This window comes from Beta vulgaris, chromosome 3, assembly GCF_026745355.1.
Source record: "Beta vulgaris subsp. vulgaris cultivar EL10 chromosome 3, EL10.2, whole genome shotgun sequence".
In the NCBI taxonomy this organism is placed as follows: Eukaryota; Viridiplantae; Streptophyta; class Magnoliopsida; order Caryophyllales; family Amaranthaceae; genus Beta; species Beta vulgaris.
This window is the reverse complement of record NC_079204.1, coordinates 52,768,724-52,782,606: the sequence shown is the minus strand read 5'-3', so window position 1 is coordinate 52,782,606 and position 13,883 is coordinate 52,768,724. Positions and strand designations below refer to the sequence as shown.

At 35.7% G+C, this 13,883-nt stretch overlaps 1 protein-coding gene across 1 annotated transcript; it reads left to right on the top strand.

The window, feature by feature from the left end:
* Nucleotides 1-2,041: 2,041 nt before the first annotated feature.
* Nucleotides 2,042-12,136, top strand: LOC104889469 (condensin-1 complex subunit CAP-D2). The gene is made up of 17 exons (XM_010674696.3): nt 2,042-2,254; nt 2,351-2,709; nt 3,750-3,910; nt 3,993-5,181; nt 5,311-5,502; nt 6,647-7,291; nt 7,437-7,613; nt 7,858-7,925; nt 8,009-8,231; nt 8,304-8,403; nt 8,521-8,636; nt 8,715-8,772; nt 9,005-9,156; nt 9,231-9,432; nt 10,627-10,794; nt 10,903-10,999; nt 11,791-12,136. Exons 1-17 carry the CDS (start codon nt 2,122-2,124, stop codon nt 11,792-11,794), a joined length of 4,044 nt encoding a protein of 1,347 aa, XP_010672998.2. The 5' UTR covers nt 2,042-2,121; the 3' UTR covers nt 11,795-12,136.
* Nucleotides 12,137-13,883: the final 1,747 nt, after the last annotated feature.

Below are 13,883 nucleotides of genomic sequence, written 5' to 3'. Positions count from 1 at the left end.
AAACTTGTCTGCTTTCCTTCTTCATTTAACTTCAAAATTGCACAGTAATGGCGATGGAGGAGGAAGATGAACAGTTCAGGGTGTTAATTTTAGGAGGGAAAACAATTTTAGGGTCTGTTACTGGCCAACTTGTAAAACTTACTTTCATTAAACATTATGTGGGACCCTGTATAATAGGTTATGACCTATGTTGCCAGTTACAAGTCACACAAGACCAATAAAAGTTAGGACCCCCTATAGTTGGGACCACCATAGGTCAATCCAAAGTTGTTACATTTTAAAAATTATCGCCCAAAGTTCAGACCTCTCTTGTCAATTAATTTTTCCTAAAATAAATTTTGTACTAGTATAATAAATTGAGAAATTATGTTGCATAAAGGACTGAGGTTGAGATGGTGGAAATGTGGAATAGTAACATCATTCCTCATTTTGTATCTTTGAGATTTAGGAATCAAACATCATTAGACTCATTTGAAGAATTTCCCTTGCCAAGGCATCTTGTATCATAATATTTGCAACACTTTCTATTTCGAAGGGTGAAATTACTTAAATAATAATACTTATACAAAATAGTGTTTTTGTTGCCTTCTATCTTATTTTGCAACTTTACAAAAGCAAACACTATATTCGTTAACGCACAAACACAATTTTCGTATTAGATGCATCTAATTGTTAAATCCCTATAATTTCTCATGAGTTTCCCATGTTTTTCCTTCATGCTTGTGCTTCAAACCCTCCAACATCTCGTCTAAAAACTCACCTCTTACTTTTTGCCCTCAATGAACGACCTTGCCCAACATCACTAAACTTATGGCTCATCTTTAGCTATTCAGCTACACGTTGAATTTACAAGCAACATCAAGAATTCGTATTCTAAGGACAGGAGTTAGCTCAAGTGGGTAGAGCGCTCCCCCTTGGCCCCTAAGGTTGGGGGTTCGATCCTTATCCCAGCATTATGTTGGGATATTTCCTTTGCATGTTATGCATGCCTTACCAGCCAATGTGTTGGTATTTCCTACAGGCTAATAGCCTTGTAGGGGTTAACCCTTGGGCTGACTTAATTTCCTAATAAAAAAAAAATCAAGAATTCGTATTCATCCTTTAGATATACTATTAATTGTAGAAGTGGAGACCAACATGACTATATGAGTAGGAGTCTTTTACCAATAAAGTGCTACAAGTTTAGTTATGTACAACATTTTTGAACAACAAAAAAAAAATCAAAGTGACAACTTAGGACTCACCAGGTTTGATTAGGTGCAAAAACAACTAAAACTTAGGCTGATCAAGTTTAATCAGTTAAGATAAATTTAGGTGAAGATAAGTTTAGGGCATGTTTAAATTTTGGGTAATGGATTAAGGGGATAGTAAAAGTCAAACCACCTTAATAAAGGAAAAATAGAGGTGAATTGCGATGGTTCCAAAGGCATAATGTGATTTTGTTGTGATGAGAAGAAGTTAATACCTCGAAAATGAGGGGGACAATTACTCTAGAGGGTGGTGGGTAACTATTACCCGGTTACCCTGGTAATAAGAACAATTTCCTTATTCATTTATTTTCCTTCTCACTATCACTAACTTATCCCTTTTATCATCACTTTTTCTCCTTTATAATTATTTCTAACGGCCTTACTTTTCTTAATTTTGTTGTGAGAAATATGGAGAGAGAGAAGCTATGTAAATATATCAGAGAGTATTATATTTGTATTGATGTGTAAAACTGATTTCTTACACCGGTATTTATAGGCAAAATTCTACTATTTTAACATTACACTTTCAACATTTTCTGCGTGGAGAAAAAGCTTTTCCTAGCATGCATTAAATGCATGTCAGGACATTCACCATACTTAAACAGTGGAATTTGCCATTCCACTAAAATTTGACTTTTTTAGTCGCTTAATACATTACCATACATTTACACTCCATCCAAGCAAGACCTTAGTTGTATTTTATTTTTCCATGGCTAAAAGCTCATTAAAAAGTCAACAATTCAAGAAACGTTAAATTCCCGCCTATTTGAATGCCCAAATATATTCAAATTCAAATTACCAACAACTGAACAACCAAACGTCCAAAAATCAATTTCAGGAGCTTCTTCCTTTTTCTCTCTCCTCTTCAAAAATGGCTCCCACCTTCATCTTCCCCCCAAATCTCCATTCCCTCGAACAAGAAAACGACGACAATCATCTCTTTGCTCAAAACCCTACCAACATCACCTCCTTTACTTCTTCCGACCTCGAAGAATTCGTCAAAGGTAATTTCTCTCTCCTCCTTAATTCCAAACCCCCAAATATAAAACCCTAATTTCACATTTCTCTGACGAAATTTCCCTCAATTTTTGATGTTTTAGGTCTTTCATTCGACCTGTCAGATAAGGAACTCTTCTGCATTGAAAATCAAGATGTTTTTGATCGAGTTTATTCATTGGTGAAGTGTTTTTCATCTCTTACGCCTCCTTGTAAGTTGAACTTTGTTGAAAGTCTTCGATCGAATTTCAGTGTTCTTCTTCCGAATATCGATTCGCTTTCTAGACTGTCACATTCACCCCAGAATGATGATGATGGTGGTGGTGGTGGTGGTGAGGATGGTTCTGTGTCGGTGCTTGAACGAGTTGCTTCACATCGCAATGCTTTTAAAATCTATACTTTCTTCCTTGTACATATCATTCTTGCGGAGGAGTCTAGTAATACGTCTACCAATACCTCCAAAGTAAGTACATTTTTTGTTGGAATGCATTTTAATCAATTGACATAATTACTACAACATAGACAATGTCAAAGCCTTAATTTCGATAGGATGGAGTCGGCTTCTTGATCCGAATACTTCAAATTTACATAATTACGCATATGTTTTATCCCCCCGCTCCATCATGATCATCAGACTATTTAACCAATTTTTGTTATTCTATAGTATCTGTTATGTACAATGTTATTGAATTATCATTTGTATGTTTCATGTACTAATGCACTAATACTATCAAGTTTAAATACCAATGCGATAACAAAAGCTTCCTTAGATTAAGTAGAGTAGCGTATTGGAGACAAACAAAAGCTTCCTTAGGTTACTAAAGCTTCCTTAGATTAATTAAAACTTTCTTTGAACATAAATGACCTTAAATTGATATTTGAAAGGAAATGGAGGGTGTAGCGTGTTGGGTTGAGTTGACATTTAATGTATACTAATGAAGGTGGCTAAAGTAATAACAATAAGGTTAGGGCTCTGTTCTTTTGGACTGAATCAATGAAAATTCAGTTTAGTTCAGACAAATTCAGTTCAATTCAGTTAGTTTCCCCTCTCAGTTTTTATTCAATCAGTTTAGGCAAATTAAGTTCAATTCAAAAGTTTAGTTCCGTTCTGTCCAAAAGAAAAGAGCCTAACTGCCCAAGTAGAGTAGTCTTCATTGTACTTGCTTCATCACAACTAGATTGTGTCTTAGCATATGTAATTGATGAAAAAGGTTTGCAGTTTGAGTATGAAAAAGGAGGATAATTTTGAAATGAGGTATGAAAAATAACATCCATTGTATTTACTTCATACTTAAAACGCAAATAACTTATTATGTTGAGTGGTTCGATGTGAAGGACTAGCCAACAACAACAAGCTGGGCCACTAGAATTAGCATCCTTTTTCGAGTCAGAGAGATATGTTCCTCATTTGTCGAGTAATATCAGAAATCATAATTGGTCTTTCACTCTAAGTTGTCAGTCATTTAATGTTGATGGATTTTCCAATAAATTATGTGGTTTTAGACGGCAGCTAGCAGCCGGAAGAAATTGCCAATAAATTCCTGGAAGTGGGAAGGACAGCGAGGGAGGATACTAACCTTGATCGCTAATTCACTTGAGGTCAACCTATCATTGCTCTTTGGATCCTCAGACACTGATGAGAATTACCTTTCTTTCATTACAAAGTAAGTTGGACGCAGTTTTTTTTTGTTGTTGAATTTGGTATTATTATTTATCTAATTATTGACATTGTTCCAATATCTGTAGGAATGCCTTTCTCATGTTTGAGAATCCTATACTGCTAAAGGATTCTGATGTAAAAGATGCTTTATGTCGTATAATTGGGAGCTGTGCTACTAAGTATCACTACTTGGCACAAACATCTGCTTCAATCATTCATTTGCTCCACAAGTATGATTTTGTTGTCATTGCCATGGCTGATGCCGTGGCAGGAGCTGAGAAAAAGTACGCTGATGGGAGCTTAGCGACCTCTATTATCAGAGAAATTGGAAGAACAAACCCAAAGGATTATGTCAAGGATACAGCGGGTGCAGATAATATAGGGCGCTTTCTTGTTGAGCTCTCAGAGAGGCTGCCAAAATTGATCTCGACAAACATTGGCATTCTAGTCCCACATTTTGGTGGAGAATCTTATAAGATCAGGAATGCACTTGTGGGGTTGCTAGGAAAGTTGGTGTCTAAAGCTTTTAAAGACGAAGAATGTGAGGTGAGCTCGAAGTCAGTTCGGCTCCGAACTAAGCAGGCTATGCTAGAAATTTTACTGGAACGTTGTCGTGATGTTTCAGCTTATACGAGAAGCAGGGTGCTTCAAGTTTGGTCTGAACTCTGTGAAGAACATTCTGTTCCAATAGGTCTGTGGAACGAAGTGGCCGCACTGGCAGCAGGGAGGTTAGAAGACAAGAGTGCAATTGTGAGAAAATCTGCTCTGAATCTTCTTATTGTAATGCTGCAGCATAATCCATTTGGGCCTCAACTTCGCATATCGTCTTTTGAAGCGACACTGGACAAATACAGGAAGAAGTTAAGTGCTCTTCAGCCAGAGGTGCATACAGGGAATGAAGTAGATGGAGCGTCATCTGATATAGACAACTGTAACGGGGATGGTGATGTTGATCACGTCAACAGTGAAGCTAGATCTGATGAGCAGCCTAATAGTTTAACTGATAGCTATTTGTCCCAGGTGGAAGAAGACACTGTTTTGAAAGATAATTCTGTTCCTGATGTTGGAAACCTGGAGCAGACCAGGGCTCTGGTTGCTTCCCTTGAGGCTGGCCTGAGCTTTTCCAAGTGTATATCAGCTACAATGCCAACCCTTGTTCAACTGATGGCTTCGTCTTCTGCTACAGACGTGGAGAACACTATACTTCTGCTCATGAGGTGTAGACAGTTTCAAATTGAAGAATCAGATGCATGCCTACGGAAGATGTTGCCTCTGGTACTTTATTATCATTTCACATCTCAATTGCAGGATGTTATGACTATGAATATGTGCTAAACTCACGAGGTTGTCTATTCATATTTAGAGGAATCTAATGCCACTTCTCTTTCCGCTTTCCTGTTACAGGTTTTTTCTCAGGACAAATCAATATATGAGGCAGTGGAAAATGCATTCGTCACCATATATATTACAAAGAACCCACTGGAATCTGCTAAGAATCTTTTGAATCTTGCAGTAGATTCAAATATTGGAGATCTTGCAGCTTTGGAGTCCATAATTGGTGCTTTAGTGCTCAAAGGGGATATATCTCCTGGCACGGTAACTCAGTTTTTCGTCTTTAAATCATATGTTGAAATAGTTGCTTGTTGAGCTCTCTGTTTGACATTGGATGATATTAAGAATCATTCACTTTGATTAGTTAATTTAGTTTTGTTATTTGATTAAAATGAACTCTTATCTCTGGTTATGTTACACCAACACAATCAATGTAATTGTAGGCACTTAGTCAGACATTCTTAAACTGGATAAATCTGCTACAGTGCTACCTAATCATCTGATGTAGTGAATCACTACCTTTTTCTTTTACTTGCAATATTTGATTATTTCAATACACTCACCAAAAAGTCATTTGTTGCAACTAAAAAAACGGAGGAAATATTATATATTTATATATGTTGCTTGGGGGTCTGCTTTTAACTCATTAGTGGTGGACCGGAAGTACGTAACTGTATTTGTCCAAAGACATGACATTGCAGAGTTTATTTTCTCAAAGGATGATAGTGTCGCATCACATACTATCAGCAAGCTACCTATCATATTAAGATTATAGCTTACGAGCCATTTGTAATCAACTGAATAACTGATGTGTTGCTGATCTAAAGCTTCCAAATGTCCGGGCTACTGGATCATCCAGTAAAGAGGATATGCTTGTAACTGGAATCACTCTTTTTGTTAGAAGATAATTCGAATGTTATAAGTGGTTCATAATTTGTAAAGCTGAAAGAGTTAATACTTGCGGACAGAACATTGAACTGTCACAAGACAATTGGGGTTAGCAGATGAACTTGAAATTAAGGTGAAATGTCTAATTTTCATGCGATGACTTTTCTGCTGTATGTGTACGACACTGTCGCCACTCGCCACATCTCTAGGAAATGGTAACTACTTTCATTCATCTGTTTGATTTAATCTTATGACCTAAAAGCTTGAGGATTCATTTGCATTTTGGATTTGTGAATATGACATGTTGGTAATGTCCATCGCGGCTTCTGCAATGTGTCGCTTATACCTCTCTCTCCCTTGCCTTCTTCCCCTGTGTTTAATTATACAATATTGCATGTTTTTAAAGTGTTTGTGCAATCTCTATTACGATTATTATGTTTGAAACCAAATATGGTGGATATTCTGATCCAGTGTTTCTTGTATTCTAAGTAAAATTTGACTTAAAAATTGCATATTCCAGATTTCAGCTCTGTGGGACTTCTTTTGCTTTAATTTACCAAGAACTACAGCGGAGCAGTGCCGTGGTGCCTTAATTGTTATTTGTATGGCTGCAAAGTCATCAAGTGAAATTCTAGGTTCTCACTTACAGGACATTATTGATATTGGATTTGGGCGATGGGCAAAGGTTGATCCCTTGCTAGCAAGAACAGCATGTACTGCTCTCCAGAGGTTATCTGAAGATGACAGAAAAAAGCTTCTGGCAAATAGTGGGAGTCGTATGTTTGCCACGCTAGAGAGTCTAATTACTGGTTCTTGGCTGCCAGAAAACATCTGGTACAATGCTGCTGATAAGGCTATAGGTGCAATTTATACACTTCATCCAGCCCCAGAAATTATTGCTGCCAGGGTGGTGAAGAAATCCCATACTTTTGTATTCAATCTTGGTGAATCTGGTCCTTTGTCAAATGACATGGAGAATGGGACTGCTCATGGCTCTACCACAGTTGAAGCTGGAAAACTTAGTAGATACTTGTTTGTTATAAGCCATGTTGCCATGCATCAATTAGTGTACATTGAATCTTGTGTTAGAAAGATACAGAAAGAGAAAGCAAAGAAGGAGAGACAGAGTGCTGATGGTAGCGGTTCAACTCTTGAAGCTACAAAGGTGAGTTGGCAAAATGCTCACTAAAAAATAACATTTGAAAGTTACTTCCTGATATCGAGCTGTTGCATCTTCTTCATATTTTTGTTTTTTTTTAATTTAAACATATTTGCCTGCATTTGATTGAATGTATTTTGGGTAACTACAGGACAGTGGTATAAATGCTGAACTAGGTGTTGCTGCCTCTGAAGATGCAATACTTGATTCACTAGCTGACAAGGCAGAGAGAGAAATTCTATCTGGTGGTTCAGATGAAAAGAATTTGCTGGGATTTTGTGCACCTTTTCTGTCTAAGCTCTGCAGAAACTTTAATTTGATGCAGAAGGCGAGTTCCTTATCTATGGTCTTAATACTGCTAAGATATATGAGAATAAGAAGTTCACATCAATGCATCAATAAACCTGAACAGTATGTTTCGCGTAGCTCTAGAAGATTTTGATCTTTGTTTGTCTGATCTCTGAAGTTTCAAGGACTTAACACACTAATGCTTAATCTCTCAAACTTTACATGCAAACTTAGCCTTCTTTTACGTTCTTCATCCTGATAATTTGCTTTTCTATTCCTTCTAGAATCCAGAACTGCAAGCAGCTGCTATGCTTGCTCTGTGTCGTTTTATGGTTGTCGATGCAGCTTTTTGGTGAGCATTTTCTCTTGACTTTATTTGCATGTTTGGTCACCGATTTGACAACTAATAAGTGAACTTCCTTTCTATGTATCCAGTGAAGCAAATCTCCAGTTACTGTTCACAGTTGTGGAGAGTGCATCATCAGAAACTGTTCGATCAAATTGCACAATAGCTCTTGGAGATCTGGCAATCCGTTTTCCTAATTTGGTTGAACCTTGGACTGAGCACATGTATGCCAGGTTACGTGATCCTTCAGTTTCCGTTAGGAAAAATGCTGTGCTGGTCCTTTCACATCTTATCTTGAATGAGATGATGAAGGTATGGATGAACAACTTTTTGACTTGCTTTCATACATCACAATGAAACTGATGATGGCCACTTCATAATCAGGTCAAAGGTTACATATATGAGATGGCTATGAGATTGGAGGATGAAGATGACAGAATTGCAAACTTGGCAAAACTCTTTTTTACTGAATTAGCAAAGAAAGGTAAGAGAAAATGATACATGAGTGCTAGGAGAAAGGGAATTGACTTGAAATTGAGATATCCCAAATGATCTCTCAATCTTTTATTAAAGTAGCCTGAAAGATATTGCCATTTCTCAGGATCAAATCCAATATACAATCTACTTCCTGATATTCTTGGCAAGCTTTCCAAACAAAATTTGGAGAAGGAATCATTCTGCAACATTATGCAATTCTTAATTGGTTCCATCAAAAAGGTAAAAGACATCCCTTATTGATCTTAGTGTATTAAATTGTTGCCCGCATCATATTTATACCCTTCCCGACTTCTCCAGGATAAACAAATGGAAGGCTTAGTCGAGAAGCTTTGCAACCGGTTTAACGGGGTTACAGGTATAGCTAGAATAGTATCTGCTCATTCTGGTTTCTTCTATTTTACATGCTGTCTTATAGCAAATTTGCAGTTTATGATATTGATAATTCTAAATGATGATTATGTGAAGCTCTGAAGTTATTGTCTTGTGTTCTTACCTGATGACAAGAACCTCTCTGGTCATCAAATTTATCTGAGTATGTGTATGTTCTTACACCTGTGTCCTTTATTTGGATTTTCTTTTTTCCGCAGATAGCAGTCATTGGCAATGCCTTGCTTATTGCCTTTCTCAGTTGGCCTTCACTGATAAAGGAATGAAAAAGCTTATAGAGTCATTTAAGACATATGAACATGCTTTATGTGAGGATTCTGTGATGGACCATTTCAGAAATATAATAAACAAGGTAATTTCAACATATATTTGCTCAATTTCTAGGTTCTAGTAATGCGTATATAACCATTCAATGAATTAAAACAGGGCAAGAAGTTTGCAAAACCAGAACTGAAATCATCTATTGAAGAGTTCGAGGAAAAGCTCAACAAGTTTCATTTGGAGAAAAAGGAGCAGGAGGTTACAGCACGAAATGCACAAGCCCACAAAAACAGAATCGAAAGCTTAGAAAGTGTAATGGTTGGTGGCAAGACCAAACTAGAAAATGAAGAAACTTTCATTACTGAAGGTAGATGTTGCATCTAACTCCATGCTCTTCTATTTGTGTGCTGCATTTCTGCACATCATGTTTGATACATGCAACACTTTTTGACAAAATTGCATTGATATGAGCGTAAGGAATTGCCAGATACCTTAGGCCTATCCCCCATTGCAACTTGGATAGCATGCTTGCTCTGATTTTGAGTAGCATAGGGCTTGGAGACATTGGACACATTATCTTGCTGTGTTATTATTTCTGATCTTTTTTCAATCTGGTTCACCATTCATAAAATGTAACCTATTTCATGAACTTGATTATTACAATGTGTTTAGATGATGGAGGTTGGAGAAAGGATAGGGAGAGCGAGATCCATTATCTCTTAATTGGATATGACCACGGGGAAGGGTTTGGGGATCAAAAACAAGTTAGATGAACACATCTGCTGATTGAATATCCTATCCTCGTTGTCCCTTTATTCCGTATGTTAGCATCAACAATGAACTGAATTGTTCATCTTCATTTTTCAGCCCGTATTTAGCTGATGTAGAGGAACCAAACCAACTGCATACAATAGTAATATTAGTGATATCAAATAGGACTTATGTGCTGTGTTTAATATAAGCATCTAATGTCCTCATGTGTTTGATATTAGTGCAGAAAAATACTTCACCACAGCTTAAGTAGCAGGTGAAGGAACTTTATAGATAGATAAGGAAAACTACATTGCAGTCAACAGTTAACTTGATGATAAGTGTAATACAGAAATGGTTCCTGGTCCTTATGGCGATAAATGATTGTTAAACTACTTGATAATAGCATAATTTCTCTTCACAAGCTAGCTTAATGTCAAATAGGGTTATAGAAAATGGAAGTTCAGGTTTGTCCTTGATCATAGAGTATTGTAGAAACTCTCCTGCAAAAATTAAAGTTGGCCTTCATGGTAGCTTGATTTTGCTCGAACTTAACTTTCTGAGAGAAGGGAACCACGAGATCTGTGGTCTGCAATGCATCCCCCCCCCCCCCCCCAAGCTAGTCAGACAAATCTAATATTATTTCCCCGCATTTTTTGAAGTAGAAAATCCATACCTCATCTGCTTAATATATCAACATCTTGGTGAGTCACATGAAAACGGCCTTAATTAATACATGTTTTTGGATCTTGCTTCCTAATAAATGGTGTACCCCCTTGGTGTTGGTCTCTAACACTTCTTTATCGTGTAGATGTAGCAGATGGCGAGGTTATGGACCCTTCTGCAACAACATGCTCAAACGACATTGCAAATACAAATGCAAATGCTGATGAAGAAGATCATTCCACTATTACTAGTGAAGGAACACATACAGAGGCTGGTGGTGAAGAAGTTCTATCACCAATAGTTAATCAAAGAGGTACTTCTCTAGAAAAGTAATTAAATTCCTATTTGCTATCTAACAGTCTACTGTAATGTGCCAGTCACTCTGTATCATGTAAGTATAAAGCTTTGTTGTTGTGTTCAGATATGACTACTTCTAAATCCCGAAAGTCGAAGCAGAAAACTCAGAAGGTTGTAAGCAGTGCAACAGTTAGGACTAGGAGTACAAGGTCAAAGCAAAGGTCAGTTTTCCATCTTTATTTAGTCTTGTGTTTCTTTCCTTTTGCCTCTATATAACTGTGGTTCAAATCGCTACTGGGGATATTCCAGAAACTCACAAAGAAAAAAGCTAAGTGAATTAGACAAAAAGAGAACCAACTTGGACAAAAAGAGACGTAACTTGGACAAAAAGAGACGTAACTCAACTTAGGCAAAAAGAAACGAAACATGTGTCTTTTTACGAGGCTAAATAGAGAATTTGTTTACCGGTAAACATGTGAGAAGGGTAATTTCGTAAATTTACCTGGTCGGGACTCATATCAATCCCTCTCTTGTTTAATACTCCCTCCGTCCCAAAATATAGTTCCCATTTTCATTTTGGGGGTCCCAAAATATAGTTCCCATTTCCATATTTAGTTCCACATTTTTCCGTAATTTGTCTAGAAAAACCGTGTTCCATCATTTATTTGCTTCTTGAATTTTGTTTTTTCCTTTGTTTATTCAACCAAAATGTTACAATTAATGCTCTTTCACCAATTATTCTTCATTCTCTCCTAAAATCATCTTTTCCCATACAACATTTATTTAAATAAACAAAAAATCTTTATTATCCCTTTTATATTCTACTTGCATAAATTACCATGAGAAAAGGGAAATGAGAACTATATTTTGGGACAGAGGGAGTACTAATGAACACGTTTTCCAAATAATCTTTTCTTTTTGATTGGTAATTTGGTAGGGCATGCTTTTGTCTAACTGAACTTTCAACTGTTGAGATTTGAGATTTGTGAACGAGTTTGTTGTGTTGATGCAGGTGAGAGAGGAGAAGATTTATTTGGTTCCTTGTCGAAGTGAATATTGTTTTGGAAACCTCTTTTTAGTTAGTAAAAGGAAGAGGGCCTGCTAAGTGCTAAAAATCATCAATAGGCTGTTGACTTGCATTTTAGTGTGAATAGGTCATTTAGCAAATAATAGTGTATCAATCTTTCAAGGTTGGAGATCTCCTCCACTTTTATAAAAAAAAAGGTGGGAAATAGAGAACTATATTGCGAAGAGAGAAATAGTTTGTTGTAGTTATGTATATGTATTTTGAATGATGAATGTAACCCAAATATGGAATTTGAATTTGGAAAAGAGGACATTTTATTTCGCCCTTGTGAGCTATGCTTCCTTCGTCTATTTAGTTGTAAAAGTTTGAACTTCGACATTTATATTAGTGCATGAATTTAGCTGGTAAGATAATTACTAGTTACGATAATTGTATAAACATATTTACAAATGTAATATTACAAATTATTAAAATTCAAGATGAAAATTAATGAAACAAAAAAATAGCTAAATCTGAAGTAGATGGAGTTATACACATACTTCCCTTGTTCTTTCTCTTACCTAACTCAGTTTAAGATTTTGATATATCCCTTCATAGAAATGCCTGGATTATTCTATGCTCCATATGGAAATTATTGTAATTATAATAGTGTAATACAATACTTTTTCTCAAGGATGTAAAATTTAAGCTAGTTAAGTGATAATTTTGGCCGATTTAATACTAAAGGATATGAAGTGTGAAAAGAATAAATGTGAATTGAAATAAAATTTGTACTTCTTCTGTTTCAAATTATATGCAACAAATCCATAAATGGCAATTTCAAACTAAATGCAACATTCTACCTTTTATATTCTTGGTAAAGATTTTGAGTGTGAAATTACAAATATACCCTTACTTAAAGTAATTAAGCCTTATTAACTTAGTCAGATGCCCTTACTTTTTATGTGGTCTCATTTTTTCTCTCCTTATTAACTTAGTCACATGATCCTATTTTTTTTTTATTTCACCCTAAGAAATATTACCTAAAAGAATGTGTTATTCAAATTGTTGCATTTAGCTTGAAACGGAGGAAGTAGTTTCAAATATGTCAATGGTGATGTTAGAATATGGCCATTGTTTTGCGTTAGTTGAATACTGTAAGTTAGCTGAATAGATAATGAATCATGAAGAAAGAATTATAGTGGGAAGCATTCCAATTTCCAATGAATGAAGCTTGAAGTTAATGTTATTTAAGCTACATGTGTCCTTTGTTGTGCTTATTTTATCTGTGATACCATAAGCCAAAGCGGTTGGTTGTTAATGTTGGCATCACTTCATCTTTGTTACTTGATAGGTCAATGGACAACATTGTCCTTCCATTTGCCTAAAACCCTATAATCATGGGTACCCCAATCCCACAAAAGAGGATAAAATCGAAAGAATTGATAAATGATGCAAATTAGTGTTAACAAATCCCTTTTTATTAGAAATCATAAAAATCATTTTTCATTAATGACATTTTACTAAATAAGATGAAGTCTAGCTCTTTACAATCTTTATCATACATCCGGGTGTACCATAAACATGGTATTTAAGACTGTTTTTTGCCCATTTGCAGGTTTCAAATGAGCGGAAAATAGCCTTGTTCGCATGTATGATGAAAGCACTCTTAATTCTTTGTCGCATTTACTATTTCATAATTTTTAAGATACATATCTAAATATATCCACTAATTAAATCCCATACTATAATATCTTATATATATTTTTTTATACTTTCTCGATAACACAATAGATATTACACTTTTAAAAACACGGTTTTATAGGTAATTTTTTTTTTGAAGAGAAAAGAGATAGAGAGAAAGAAAAAAAGAGATCCATGTGATAGGAAAGAGATAAAGAGAAATTATTGTTTAAAAAAGAAGTGTAACATCTATGAGATAAAGAGAAATTATTGTCTAAAAAAAAAAGTGTAACATCTATTTTATTATAATCATATTTAAAAAATGTAATATCTATTTTGTTACGAAATGAGTATATCTATCCCAACAAGAGTAGGAGGGAAGTCATTATGTCCAAGATTTCCATGTGCTTTTGTAA

Excerpts from the sequence above, each read along its gene's own strand:
- LOC104889469 (XM_010674696.3), top strand. The coding sequence starts at position 2,122 with ATGGCTCCCACCTTCATCTTCCCCCCAAATCTCCATTCCCTCGAACAA. Across the intron at positions 5,503-6,646 it reads GGGATATATCTCCTGGCACG|ATTTCAGCTCTGTGGGACTT; the intron begins GTAACTCAGTTT and ends TGCATATTCCAG. Across the intron at positions 7,614-7,857 it reads ACTTTAATTTGATGCAGAAG|AATCCAGAACTGCAAGCAGC; the intron begins GCGAGTTCCTTA and ends TATTCCTTCTAG.